This window comes from Thalassophryne amazonica, chromosome 10 (genome assembly GCF_902500255.1).
Source record: "Thalassophryne amazonica chromosome 10, fThaAma1.1, whole genome shotgun sequence".
NCBI classification, from domain to species: Eukaryota; Metazoa; Chordata; class Actinopteri; order Batrachoidiformes; family Batrachoididae; genus Thalassophryne; species Thalassophryne amazonica.
This window is the reverse complement of record NC_047112.1, coordinates 105,379,843-105,392,913: the sequence shown is the minus strand read 5'-3', so window position 1 is coordinate 105,392,913 and position 13,071 is coordinate 105,379,843. Positions and strand designations below refer to the sequence as shown.

Here is a 13,071-nt window from a genome sequence, read left to right as displayed (position 1 = left end):
GGATAACCAAATGATTTCCAGTAAAACTTTCTAAGAATGATAATCATCACAGACCTCACAGCCTGCAATGATGTCGGGGAGTGAAAACACTGGCAACAGACACTGAAGGTCATGCTCCCACCCAAAACAAAAACAACAAAAAAATCCACAAAACCTTTTAATGGTGCAAACCAAACTCCACAACTGACATGCCATGAACTTCAGTGTATACACTGACTACATGTTTTCCATAACAAAGTTGTGCAGCCAGCAAAATGAATATTTCATCTTCTTTGTGAAAAATGTGTATGACTGTGTTTGGATACACCCAGTTTTATTAAAAACAACCATTGTACACTAATAGTGACTGAAAATACAGCTCAGATTGAAACAAATGAATAGAGGCTCTGTGACAATCTGCAACAATCACAAACATTAAAATCAAAGAAAAGCTACAATCACTTACTGTAAATATGTGGTCTAAAATTCTTATTAGCTTACATAAACACTGCTTATGTCATATAACAGTGGCAAATCAGCAGCTGACAAACGAGTACACAAACAATTAAAGGACCGTAGCAGTCATTTTTATGTTTGAGCACAAAATATACAGTTGCATACACATGACGTTACTGGCAAAACACTTTCCAAATCTTATTACTGGAACTGTGACTTTATTACTAACTCTCCTGGGTCCTTTTGGGTTTAGCTCATTCCGGTACGCAGTTAAAATCAACTGGCTAACATTTAAAACAGTCATAAAACTCACAGCAAACAAGATGTCTGTTTGGGTGATTTTTATTTTTTTCTAATTTGTGATATTTTGGAGTTTTAGTGCAACCAAAGGGGGCTTACTGTTGGAGATTCTTGTTAAACATCTTCAAAGTTCATGATGCAAAGGATATTCATGTCCAAACTCTAAGCAAAATTTAGGTCTGAAACAGTTTGTTTGAGAACTCCGTGACATATGTCACAGAGGTTCCTATCTCAATTCCTGATGGATCTGTGAGGTATGTCCAAGGAGGTGGTCTGTGGGAGGAGACGGAGAGATGCTGCAGAAGGAATCATTTTTCAAAATCTCCATGCCAAAACATGGAGAGCTCCAGTGTGGACACAATTCAGCTAACCAGCAAACAGGTAACTAATGAACATCAATTTTTCATAGTCACACGGGTTTGTTCCTGTTGTAGCTTGTACACTAATCCTTTAAGTAAAACTGACAGACTGTGTAAAGTTAACAAGCAACACCCGGAGGACATGGAAGAGCAGGAGGTCAAGCCAGAATAAATAAATAAATAAATTAATTAATTATTATATTTATTTTCCATGTGTATTTTTTTTTATAAATATATTTCTTATTCCTTTAATACTTCCTGTACTGTAAGTAAACTATATGTTGAATGAAAACTACTGCTAAAAAGCATTTGTTGATGTAATCATTTTTGTACATCGTGATTATCATCTGATTTTAACATGCTAAACCTTTTTGGGAACCTCAGTCTTTAAGCTTCAACGTTTAAATATTTTTAGCGGTTTATGGGTTTAGCTTTATCACGGTTAACTTTGCAGTCAGCAGAGCAGCGGTTATCAAAGCTAACTTTTAGGTTAGCTGTGCCAATAACTGGTGGGGTCACACTCTGTGGTGTAAAATTACAAATGTTTCAAATGCATTTACCTACATTGTGATCATATTTTGAATCTAAACACAGAAGGTCAAACATTAATCAAGCATTGATTCAATCAAAAATTATATGAATTTATTTAAAAATCATACACAGCAAAAACATAAATACAACACTTGCTTTTGTTCTCATTTTAGATAATTTGCTGTATTTGAGATGTCTTCCATGCACACAGATGACTTATTTCTCTCAAATTTTGTTCACAAATTTGTTTAAAATCTGTTTGTCAGCAAACCACCTTTGCCAAAATAACCCATCCATCTAAAAGGTGTAGCATATAAAGAAGCAGATTAAACAGCAGGATTACTACTTAGATGTGCCTTGGCCTGATCACAATAAAAGGCCACACTCAAATGTGCAGCTTTATTCCGCACATAACATGCCTGTGAACTAAATGCTCACTGCATTACCATAAGCTGCCTCAAATGTTTTTTTCCAACCAGTTTCCCAACTCCAGACAACATCCAGTTTTTTCACGAAATAAAGATCTTCTAAGATCAATTTTACTTTTTAGAGTGGCCTTGTGACTAGTCAAAGGTACACCAGTTTAATAATCAGGCAATGTTTAATCAGAATCTTGATATTCTCATGAAAAATTTGAAGTAAAATGTACAAAAAGTAATGAACACAAATTTGTACATAGTCATATGCATTTTTGAGGATAAGTCGTACATATCCCACCTACGTATTGCTGGAAGGCAAGTGATAAATTGTCTTTTTCTTCTTCTTGTAATGCTAACACTAAACCGAAACACACACGTGTTTGTGAATGTTAAATGTGAAACATGAGTTGTGCATGTATGCAGAAATTCAAAGGAATATACATCAAATATCCTGCTTAACTTTTTGTATCACATCATGTGAGGCATGTCATGACAGTGGATGGATTATGCTGGCAAAGGTGAAGGTGCTCACTAATACTGATTTGAACAAATTTGGGGGAAATAAACCTTTTGCTTGCATAGAAGAAGTCTTAAATCTTCTGACCGAAAACAAAAGAGTTACATTTATATTTTGAACGGCGTGTACCTCACATCTCACCCAAGGACTGCTGAGACTGGTTCCAGCTCCCCAGTCACCCTTAACTGGAATAAGCATATTCATAAAATGGATGGATGGATGGATGGATGGCATAAATCCAAGTTTGACAGTTATTACAGTATACACGCTGAATGGAGATGGATCCAGACAACATACGACTATTTTATTATTTATTTTAATTTGCATAAATTGGGGGGGGGGGGGGCTGACAGGCATTTTCTTTTATGAGTTTTTTAATGGAGTACAAGAATGAACTAAAGGCAATGTAGGGAAATTATGTTTTTAACTGTATTTTTCCAGTTACACAGTTTGGAAAATTGTTGTTGTCAACAACATGTAAACTAATGTATATTTCAAAAGAAAAATAAAACATTAAACTAGCCAGTATGGTCCTTTAAAACTAGAATACAGCACCAACCAGGGAAACTTTTCATCACATTGTTTCCTGGAAAAATGACACAGCATAAACAGTCTAAAACACATTAGCTGTCGTGAGCCAGAGGAAATCCTTAAAACAATTTGGCACATCCAGTCCACTTACAAACAAAACGGCCTTTGTTTGTTGTTGTTGAATTTTCCCATAGATTAATGTAATCCGGCATGCACATGTCCGCATGAAAAAGTGGTGTGTATGCTTGGCAGCTGCCAAAAGAACAGCAAACGTGGAAGCCAGAGGCACTATGTGCTTTTGCGAAAGAGACTCTGCTTACACACCAGGCCGCAGCATCTGACTCAATATGTCTGTCGTCTTCTCATCTCCTGATCAAACTGCTCTGTCAGAGTCAGCAACTATAGAAATCACACAAACACAGAAGTCAGCACAGCAAAACAGATTCCTCTGAAGAAAGGAAGCAAATGATTATTTGTACAAATGTCAGAGCTTACAACCATAGTGGGGTTCTCTCTGAGGTTCAACAACTGTTAGCCACTATGGCTAATTGGCGGCAATTTCAACAATCAGACATTTCTGACATCCACCAATCCGGATCTGGATCACCTCCAAAATTGGATGGAGTCTTCCATGCCCTAATATGTATCTGTGGTGCAAATTTGGTGAGAATCTGTGAAGCAGTTTTGACGTAATCCTTAAAAGTGAAAATTGATCCAGAATCCAGATCTGGATCACCTCCAAAATTCAGTGGAGTCTTCCATGCCCTAATATCTACAACCCCAATTCCAATGAAGTTGGGATGTTGTGTAAAATGTACATAAAAACAGAATACAATGATTTGCAAATCCTCTTCAACCTATATTCAATTGAATACACCACAAAGACAAGATATTTAATGTTCAAACTGATAAACTTTATTGTTTTTGTGCAAATATTTGCTCATTTTGAAATGGATGTCTGCAACACGTTTCAAAAAAGCTGGGACAGTGGTATGTTTACCACTGTGTTACATCACCTTTCCTTCTGACAACACTCAATAAGCGTTTGGGACTGGTAACAATCTGGATAGCCTCTTTCCTCTTTTGTCCGGAGGACATGACGTCCATGATTTGTTGTGTGGGCCGCCAGAAGAGGATGTACTGCTGGCCCACCACCAAAGGGCGCCCTGCCTGACGTGCGGGCTTCAGGCACGAGAGGGCGCTGCCGCCACGGACACAGCCGGGAGTGACAGCTGTCACTCATTAATTCCTGACAGCTGTCACACATTCTTCATCATCGCACTCCATAAAGACCAGACGTCATCTCCACCTCATCGCCGAGATATCATACTTCATTGGAGGTAATACTCTCAGCCTTTTTGTGAGATTTATAAATCTGTTACTGTGAGTGTTTGCAGGAGAACTGGTCGTTTTTGCGGAGGCTGTGCAAGACGGCGCTCCTTTTCATCTGAGACCGCTGCAACATATTGAGTGAGAGGTGGAGGTGGCATTCCCACCGCTGTTGTTACTGGGTGTACACACACCCACACTTGACTGTCTTTGTTCTTCGCCAGCAGTACCAGATCCGACAGTCAGGGACGGTGATCACCTGGGAATTCGGGACTTGGCGGCTCCAGTATTCACCAGGTTCTGTGGGGGCGGAAATCGTGTGGTTCCGGCTCTTCTCAGGACAGACGTCTTCTATCCTCGAGCCTGCCCACACGTCACCTTTGTAATTTGACTGTAATTATATTCTGAGATTGTCTGTATGTTCGTTGTGCACGTTTCACAACATTAAATTGTTACCTTTTGGCTCATCTATTGACCGTTCATTTGCACCCCCTATTGTGGGTCCGTGTCACTACACTTTCACAACATGATTTCCAAAAACAATTTGAAATGTGGACTCATCAGACCACAGCACACTTTTCCACTTTGCGTGTGTCCATATCAAATGAGCTCAGGCCCAGGGAAGGCGGTGGCATTTCTGGATGTTGTTGATGTATGGCTTTCACTTTGCATGGTAGAGTTTTAACTTGCACTTGTAGATGTAGCGACGAACTGTGTTAACTGACAATGGTTTTCTGAAGTGTTACTGAGCCCACGCAATAAGATCCTTTACACAATGATGTTGGTTTTTAATGCAGTGCCGCCTGAGGGATCAAAGGTCACGGGCATTCAATGTTGGTTTTCGGCCTTGTCGCTTACGTGTAGAAAATTCTCCAGATTCTCTGAATCTTTTGATTATATTATGGAATGTAGATGATGGAATCCCTAAATTCCCTGCAATTGAATGTTGAGAAAGTTCTTAAGTTCTTAAACTGTTGGACTATTTTTTTCCACACAGTTGTTCACAAAGTAGTGATCCTCACCCCATCTTTGCTTTTGAATGGCTGAGCCTTTTGGGGATGCTCCTTTTAAACCCAATCATGACACTCACCTGTTTCCAATTAACCTGTTCACCTGTGGAATGTTCCAAACAGGTCTTCTTTGAACATTCATCAACTTTCCCAGTCTTTTGTTGCCCCGTCCCAGCTTTTTTGAAATGCGTTGCAGGCATCCATTTCAAAATGAGCAAATATTTGCACAAAAACAAAAAAGTCTCTCAGTTTGAACATTAAATATCTTGTCTTTGTGGTGTATTCAATTGAATATAGGTTGAAGACAATTTGCAAATCATTGTATTTCCTTTTTTATTTACATTTCACACAATGTCCCAACTTCCATATCTTCCTTGGCCTAATATCTATCTGTGGTGAACATTTTGCCAAAATCCGTGCAGTAGTTTTAATGTAATCTTGCTAACAGACAGACAGACAGACAAATAAATAAATAAATGCCAGTGATTTTATTGTGTCTTTGGCGGACATAATTAGCCACATGGGAGGTTGATTAGCCACACAATGAAAAAAAAAATGCTAATATTTAATCGTGCACATTCAAAGTTTTGACAACTCATTAAATATAAACAGTTGTATTTAAAAACTCAAGTATAAATGGAGTATTAATTGCATCTGCTAAAAAGTCTATCACAAAGAGAAAAATTGAATTTATTTTTGAAGCATTAGATTTTGTAACAATCCAGAAAGACTTTTCAGTCAACCACTAGCCTAAAGGACATAAGCAAAATATCTTTAATGTTGTGTATCTTATTTCCAAAGCATGGAAAACATACTGAACTGTGAATTCTGTGTGCTGTCACAACCCTGTTTTTTGACTGTAGGCGACTCTGTGCCTTCAGCCCCGGTCACACAGCACTAACGAAGGACAACAAAGCCCAAACGAAACAAGAAATCCTGATTGACATCATTTAACCTTCATCCAGCTTCATTCCTGCAGCTGGTGCTTCGTCAGAATTTTTAAACTGTTGAAAAATTTTAACTAATACTGACGACAACCTCAATTCGTCCATATTTTGTTTTGCTTTCTTTCTTGATGGTTTCTTATCGTTTCCTTGACGTTAGCATTTCATTTGAGTTTCGTTCTGATGTCCTTCAACCTCCCAAGTCCGATGTGTTGAACAAACGTTGACGATATCTGAACGAATCAGTATAACTAAAGCCTTGACAAGCTCAACGAAACATCCTTGTATTGCTAATGAATCATCCATGTGTGGGATGAAAAAAACGTTTTCATACAGAAACAATAGCGTTACGTACATTTTATCAACTACTTTAACTATTTCCACATGTTCCAGCTGTTTGTGGCTGGCCTGCGTGTGCACACACATTGTGAAGACAAACAAAATCTCTCACCTGTTGTCATGACAAACAAAATTCTGCACCTCAAGTACTGCGGACATGAGGACAAAACTGGCTGCGCTCCGTTTAATACCCGCTTTTGGTCACGTCATCGTGAATTTTGTTTAAAGTGTCAAGGTCGACATTCGCTTTGTTTTTCTTTTGTTAATTTTGTTTTGTTCCTTTTTTCACTCTTGATTCGCAGGCTTTTCAGTGTTGGGAAAGGTGCAGGATCTTTCATTCACCTTTTCTCGACGATTTGCGACTTTTTATCCTTCGTCCACCAATCGCCGTGTGACAGGGCCCTTACTCAGACTCTCTGCTGCTCCTCAATAAAATTTGCGGTCATGGGGCATATAGCTGCAGTGCACAGTGCATATAGCCTTTGAAAATAACTTAATTCAGAGTGCAGCTCTAACCAAATGGCCTTTTCCATGCAACAAAGCGGGGCAGAAATCATCATTTGTGCCACTAGTAATACCAGAATTTTTAAGGCGATTTTTATCTTCACCACTGTGGAGATTCACAAGCAAACTAGGCACACGAGATTGTGCATTCATTCACATTCACCATATGTGACGTGGCAATGGCTAAGGAGCTCCCTGCTATAGTACCTGATCCTCCAGGCATTTGACCCTCTGGCGGTGAGCCTTCTCCCTCTTCTCTATGGCCTGCTCCACTTGGATCTGATTGTCTCTCAGACGATTTGTCTCCAAATCCAACTCCTGCTGATGATGTGCTATCACCTCCAGTAATTGTTGTGCATGACAGCGCTCTAACTGGGAGATCTGAACCTAAAGACAGAGCCAATACATTTAGATCTTCTTTATTGTTTATGCTGCTTGCAGAGGTACATAACAGATATCACACTTCAATCAATCAATCAACTTTTTTCTTATATAGCACCAAATCACAACAAACAGTTGCCCCAAGGCGCTCCACATTGTAAGGCAAGGCCATACAATAAATATGAAAAACCCCAACGGTCAAAACGACCCCCTATGAGCAAGCACTTGGCCACAGTGGGAAGGAAAAACTCCCTTTTAACAGGAAGAAACCTCCAGCAGAGCCAGGCTCAGGGAGGGGCAGTCTTCTGCTGAGACTGGTTGGGGCTGAGGGAAAGAACCAGGAAAAAGACATGCCGAGAAGGGGGGCAGAGATCGATCACTAATGATTAAATGCAGAGTGATGCATACGGAGCAAAAAGAGAAAGAAACAGTGCATCATGGGAACCCCCCACAGTCTACGTCTAAAGCAACATAACCAAGGGATGGTCCAGGGTCACCCGATCCAGCCCTAACTATAAGCCTTAGCGAAAAGGAAAGTTTTAAGCCTAATCTTAAAAGTAGAGAGGGTATCTGTCTCCCTGATCTGAATTGGGAGCTGGTTCCACAGGAGAGGAGCCTGAAAGCTGAAGGCTCTGCCTCCCATTCTACTCTTACAAACCCTAGGAACCACAAGTAAGCCCGCAGTCTGAGAGCGAAGCGCTCTAATGGGGTAATATGGTACTACGAGGTCCCTAAGATAAGATGGGACCTGATTATTCAAAACCTTATAAGTAAGAAGAAGAATTTTAAATTCTATTCTAGAATTAACAGGAAGCCAATGAAGAGAGGCCAACACGGGTGAGATATGCTCTCTCCTGCTAGTCCCCGTCAGTACTCTAGCTGCAGCATTCTGAACCAACTGAAGGCTTTTTAGGGAACTTTTAGGACAACCTGATAATAATGAATTACAATAGTCCAGCCTAGAGGAAATAAATGCATGAATTAGTTTTTCAGCATCACTCTGAGACAAGACCTTTCTGATTTTAGAGATATTGCGTAAATGCAAAAAGGCAGTCCTACATATTTGTTTAATATGCGCTTTGAATGACATATCCTGATCAAAAATGACTCCAAGATTTCTCACAGTATTACTAGAGATCAGGGAAATGCCATCCAGAGTAACGATCTGGTTAGACACCATGCTTCTAAGATTTGTGGGGCCAAGTACAATAACTTCAGTTTTATCTGAGTTTAAAAGCAGGAAATTAGAGGTCATCCATGTCTTTATGTCTGTAAGACAATCCTGCAGTTTAGCTAATTGGTGTGTATCCTCTGGCTTCATGGATAGATAAAGCTGGGTATCATCTGCGTAACAATGAAAATTTAAGCAATACCGTCTAATAATACTGCCCAAGGGAAGCATGTACAAAGTGAACAAAATTGGTCCTAGCACAGAACCTTGTGGAACTCCATAATTAACTTCAGTCTGTGAAGAAGATTCCCCATTTACATGAACAAACTGTAATCTATTAGACAAATATGATTCAAACCACCGCAGCGCACTGCCCTTAATACCTATGACATGCTCTAATCTCTGTAATAAAATTTTATGGTCAACAGTATCAAAAGCAGCACTGAGGTCCAACAGAACAAGCACAGAGATAAGTCCACTGTCCGAAGCCATAAGAAGATCATTTGTAACCTTCACTAATGCTGTTTCTGTACTATGATGAATTCTAAAACCTGACTGAAACTCTTCAAATAGACCATTCCTCTGCAGGTGATCAGTTAGCTGTTTTACAACTACACTTGTGATCTTGCGGTAAGCACAGGCTTCATCTTCATTGGAATAATCACTGGAACTGATTAGTAAAGCAAAGCAAGGCATCCCGGTGACTGCAGTACCTCACCTCTAATTTTCCTACTTCGTGTGAGGTCATCAGGTGACATCACTGCCACACAGTGATGTCACGATACATTTGTTAGCCCTCAGAGAGCAGAGGGCTCTGCAGAAAATCATGCTTCAATATCTCATCCAATTCCTGAGCTCATTCATGTACTTTAGACAATGACCTCTGCCTTGACTTTGACCGTAGCCCTACGACCTTGACATAACCTGTGTTGTGAGAGTCTATTCGACTGAAATGGCCATTGCAATAGCCTCTTTGTGCTTCACAGTGACATGAAAATCAATAAATTAGAATGTAATAGGATAATAAACACTACAAATATTAATAAAAATTACTTGAAAACAGCAAAAGTCACAATCTTTGAAATTAAAACATTATGGAAATGTCTTTCACCACAAATATACATTAACAAAAATTTAACTTGTTAACTCTTATAGTCTCTGTTCAAAAACTGGTCAATTTTGGCTTGCTATTCACCCTAACTGGCAAATTTTATGAAAGGTAAATGTAAGAGTAACTTTTGCAAAGGTGGAGAGAAAGTGTACACCTGGGCTCAATAGTGTGACCTCTGAGCTGTGCCACACTATAATCCTGGAATCTCACCTGTAGAGTGTGAAGTTTATTGTGCTTTTCGTGCAGCTCCTGCTCCAGTCTGCAGACTTTCTGCTCCAAATGCTCCTTTTCTCGTGCTCCTGCGACCACCTCCTCCTCCCTCCTCAGCCTGTCCAGCTCCACCTGACAGCAGCACGAGGGTGACATAATATGAATCACTTTACCATGATTGTTCTGCACTCGTTCCATTCTGTAATGTGTGGAGCAGATGTCTCAGCTCTCATGTCCCACTTGACACCATGACACCTATTACAGGATAATAAAACAGCAAATTATCCCGACCATTTGCTCTCACCCTGATTCATATAACTGTGTATTTATGTGTCTTGGGCAACTGCTCGTCTTCAGGCGCTCCAAAATGTGGTTGTATGACTTCTGACTGAATATCAATTACTTCAGTCCTGGCTTCATTACACACATCAGCCTCCAGCAGTTTTTATATCCCATTAAGATGTTTTTAATTATATTTGTGGTTTGGCTTCTTCATTGAGTTTTCAGGTCTGAGCAGTAGTTGTTCAATGTTACAAACTCCAGGATCAAAAAGAAGATGGTGACAGCAACGACTCACCTTCTCCAGCGCCGCCCTGAGTGCAGTTTTGTCTTTCCCCAGGCGTGCCAGCACCTTCTCCACATGGGCTCTCTCACTCTGCAGCTTTTTTAAGGAGTTCTGCAGGACAGCACACTCCCCTTGGAGTCTCTCCTTGTCTCTGTGCAGGTACTGGGAGCTCTCCCGCGCCTGCAGTTCAGCCTCCTGCTGCTCCTTCAGCTTCTGAATCATCCACACAAATGAGTCCACCGTCATCCACGTTTATTTATGCATTTACTTCAAAGTCACTCACCTCCTTTAGCATCTTGTTGTGTTTTTCCAGCTCAGTGTATTTTAACTCCAAGTCTTCTTGGGCCCTTTGAAGGCTTTGTGTACTGTTTGTAAGTGTGTGGTTCAGCCTCTGCATGTCTGAAAGGGCATCTCGTGTTTTATCCAGGTGTTCCTGAGTGACACACACATCATACAGTGAGACGATCACTTTCAACAACACAACTGTATTTGCACTTACTCATCCACTCACTCAACTTCAACCATTTACTCTAATTAAGGGTCACGAGGTGCTGGAGCCTATCCCAGCAGTCATAGGCGGGGTACACCCTGGACAGGACGCCAGTCTGTCACAGGGCCACTTATAGACAAACAAACACATTCACACCCCCACGCACACCTACAAACAATTTAAAGTTTACAATTCACCTAATCTGCTTGTCTTTAAATGTGGGAGGAAACCAGAGCACCCAGAGGAAACCCATGCAAACACGGGAAGAACATGCAAACTTCACACATAATCGTCACAGGTGGGAATCGACCCCATGACATTCTTGCTGTGAGGCAACAGTGCTAACCACTAAGTCACCACGTTGCCCTATCTGCACTTACGTATGCATCAAACTCTGCTTCTTGTTCCTTTGACAAAATCAAGGACAAATACTGCCTCTGCTTTTCAGACTTTTATTTGCTTCTTTTTACAGCCAGCTGCCAGTGTCAGTTTAAAGCCAGAAAGTTCTCCTGAGAAATTCTCAGAGGATTTTCAAGCTCGCTTGTGCAGTTACTGCACATACCCCCATAAGGTTTGCACCAACAAAATACAGAAAAACCCATGTATCCTTACATTTGCCTTTGCAGAGTATTTCAGGTTAGGAGCTGTCACTGTGGTACCTTGCACATCACAGAACCAGAGTCACATGGTCCTCAATCAGCAAAGAAAGATTTAAGATATAGGAGAAATCATCTTAATTTAAATGTGATATATCACATTAGGGTTTATGTTTATAGGTGAGCCATGGCTCTGAATACATCTGTTAAAAGATCGCAGGCTAGAAAGACATTAGTTGGTGTGGATTATGAATTATAAGCAGAAGGCTGAATTTCCCAATGTGTTGCTACCAACAGGCAAGGACATCATACAGATTACCATATTTACTCTAATAAACACTCCCTCTCTAATAAAAGCACCCCCCCCCCTTTTTTTTGACACATTGTACGTAGTGAAATTGTGAATTCCTGAGAGAGTAAAATGAAAATGAAATAGTCCTACCTCATTGCCATGAAATCTCACCAAGTCTGTTCTGGTTTCCATGTTGCTTATGTAGCCGCAGTGCCTTCTATTTCAGATCCTTCCCTGTCACACGAATGCCAGCAATCCCCCCCAGGCATCCATTTTGCTGTTTTGACCAGGGTTGCAAACTCATCCTTGCTCCTACACCACTAACGGACGGATTTTGACTAGGAAAATCTGACCGGCATTGTGCTTCCCCTTCTCTTTTGCTTCTGTCACAACTTTTAGTTTGAACACTGCCAAGTAGCAACATTTTTGCATGTAATTGTGTAATTGTGCAAGAGGCTGCTTCTCTTGTGTGCAGGACGCACGTACGTACTGTGTACAGCCTGCATGCATGTGTACACAAATGACCATCAATAAACGCCTCCCTTCATGAAAATTTCACACCCCTGGGGCATTTATCAGAATATGGTATGTTACCAGTCACAAAACCGCCAGGGCTGCAGCTGACCGCCTTTCTGTTTTACACAATGTTTTGAGAATGAAATGTTGAATCTTAATTACATCTTAACTGTTGTCCGCCCTTGAATTTACACCATCTGGCATCTTAATCTTTTCAGAAAAAAGTTGTTGAACTTAAAAGTACTTACTTGAAAATATTTTTTTTAGCTTTGTACAAATAAAACATTCATTATGGACTATAAAATTTGATCTTCTTCTTCTTCTTTGTCTTTCGGCTGTTCCTGTTAGGGGTCACCACAGCAGATCAATCGTTTCCATCTCACCCTGTCCTCTGTATCTTCCTCTGTCACACCAACCACCTGCATGTCCTCCCTCAGCACATCCATAAACCTCTTCTTTGGCCTCCCTCTTCTCCTCCTGCCTGGTGTCTCCATCATCAGCATCCTTCTCCCTATATACCC

The 13,071-nt window shown here is 40.4% G+C and overlaps 1 protein-coding gene across 1 annotated transcript in view; it reads right to left on the bottom strand.

Annotated features, from left to right (window-relative positions):
• Positions 1 to 3,275: 3,275 nt before the first annotated feature.
• Positions 3,276 to 13,071, bottom strand: part of crocc2 (ciliary rootlet coiled-coil, rootletin family member 2) — a 326,949-nt gene continuing 317,153 nt past the window's right edge. Inside the window, exons 31-35 of the mRNA XM_034179233.1 lie at positions 10,940 to 11,089; positions 10,669 to 10,869; positions 10,092 to 10,223; positions 7,426 to 7,605; positions 3,276 to 3,491 (exon numbers count right to left, since the gene is read on the bottom strand). Coding sequence (XP_034035124.1) covers positions 3,435 to 3,491; positions 7,426 to 7,605; positions 10,092 to 10,223; positions 10,669 to 10,869; positions 10,940 to 11,089 — 720 coding nt within the window. The 3' untranslated portion in view covers positions 3,276 to 3,434. The remainder of the gene's footprint in view (positions 3,492 to 7,425; positions 7,606 to 10,091; positions 10,224 to 10,668; positions 10,870 to 10,939; positions 11,090 to 13,071) is intronic.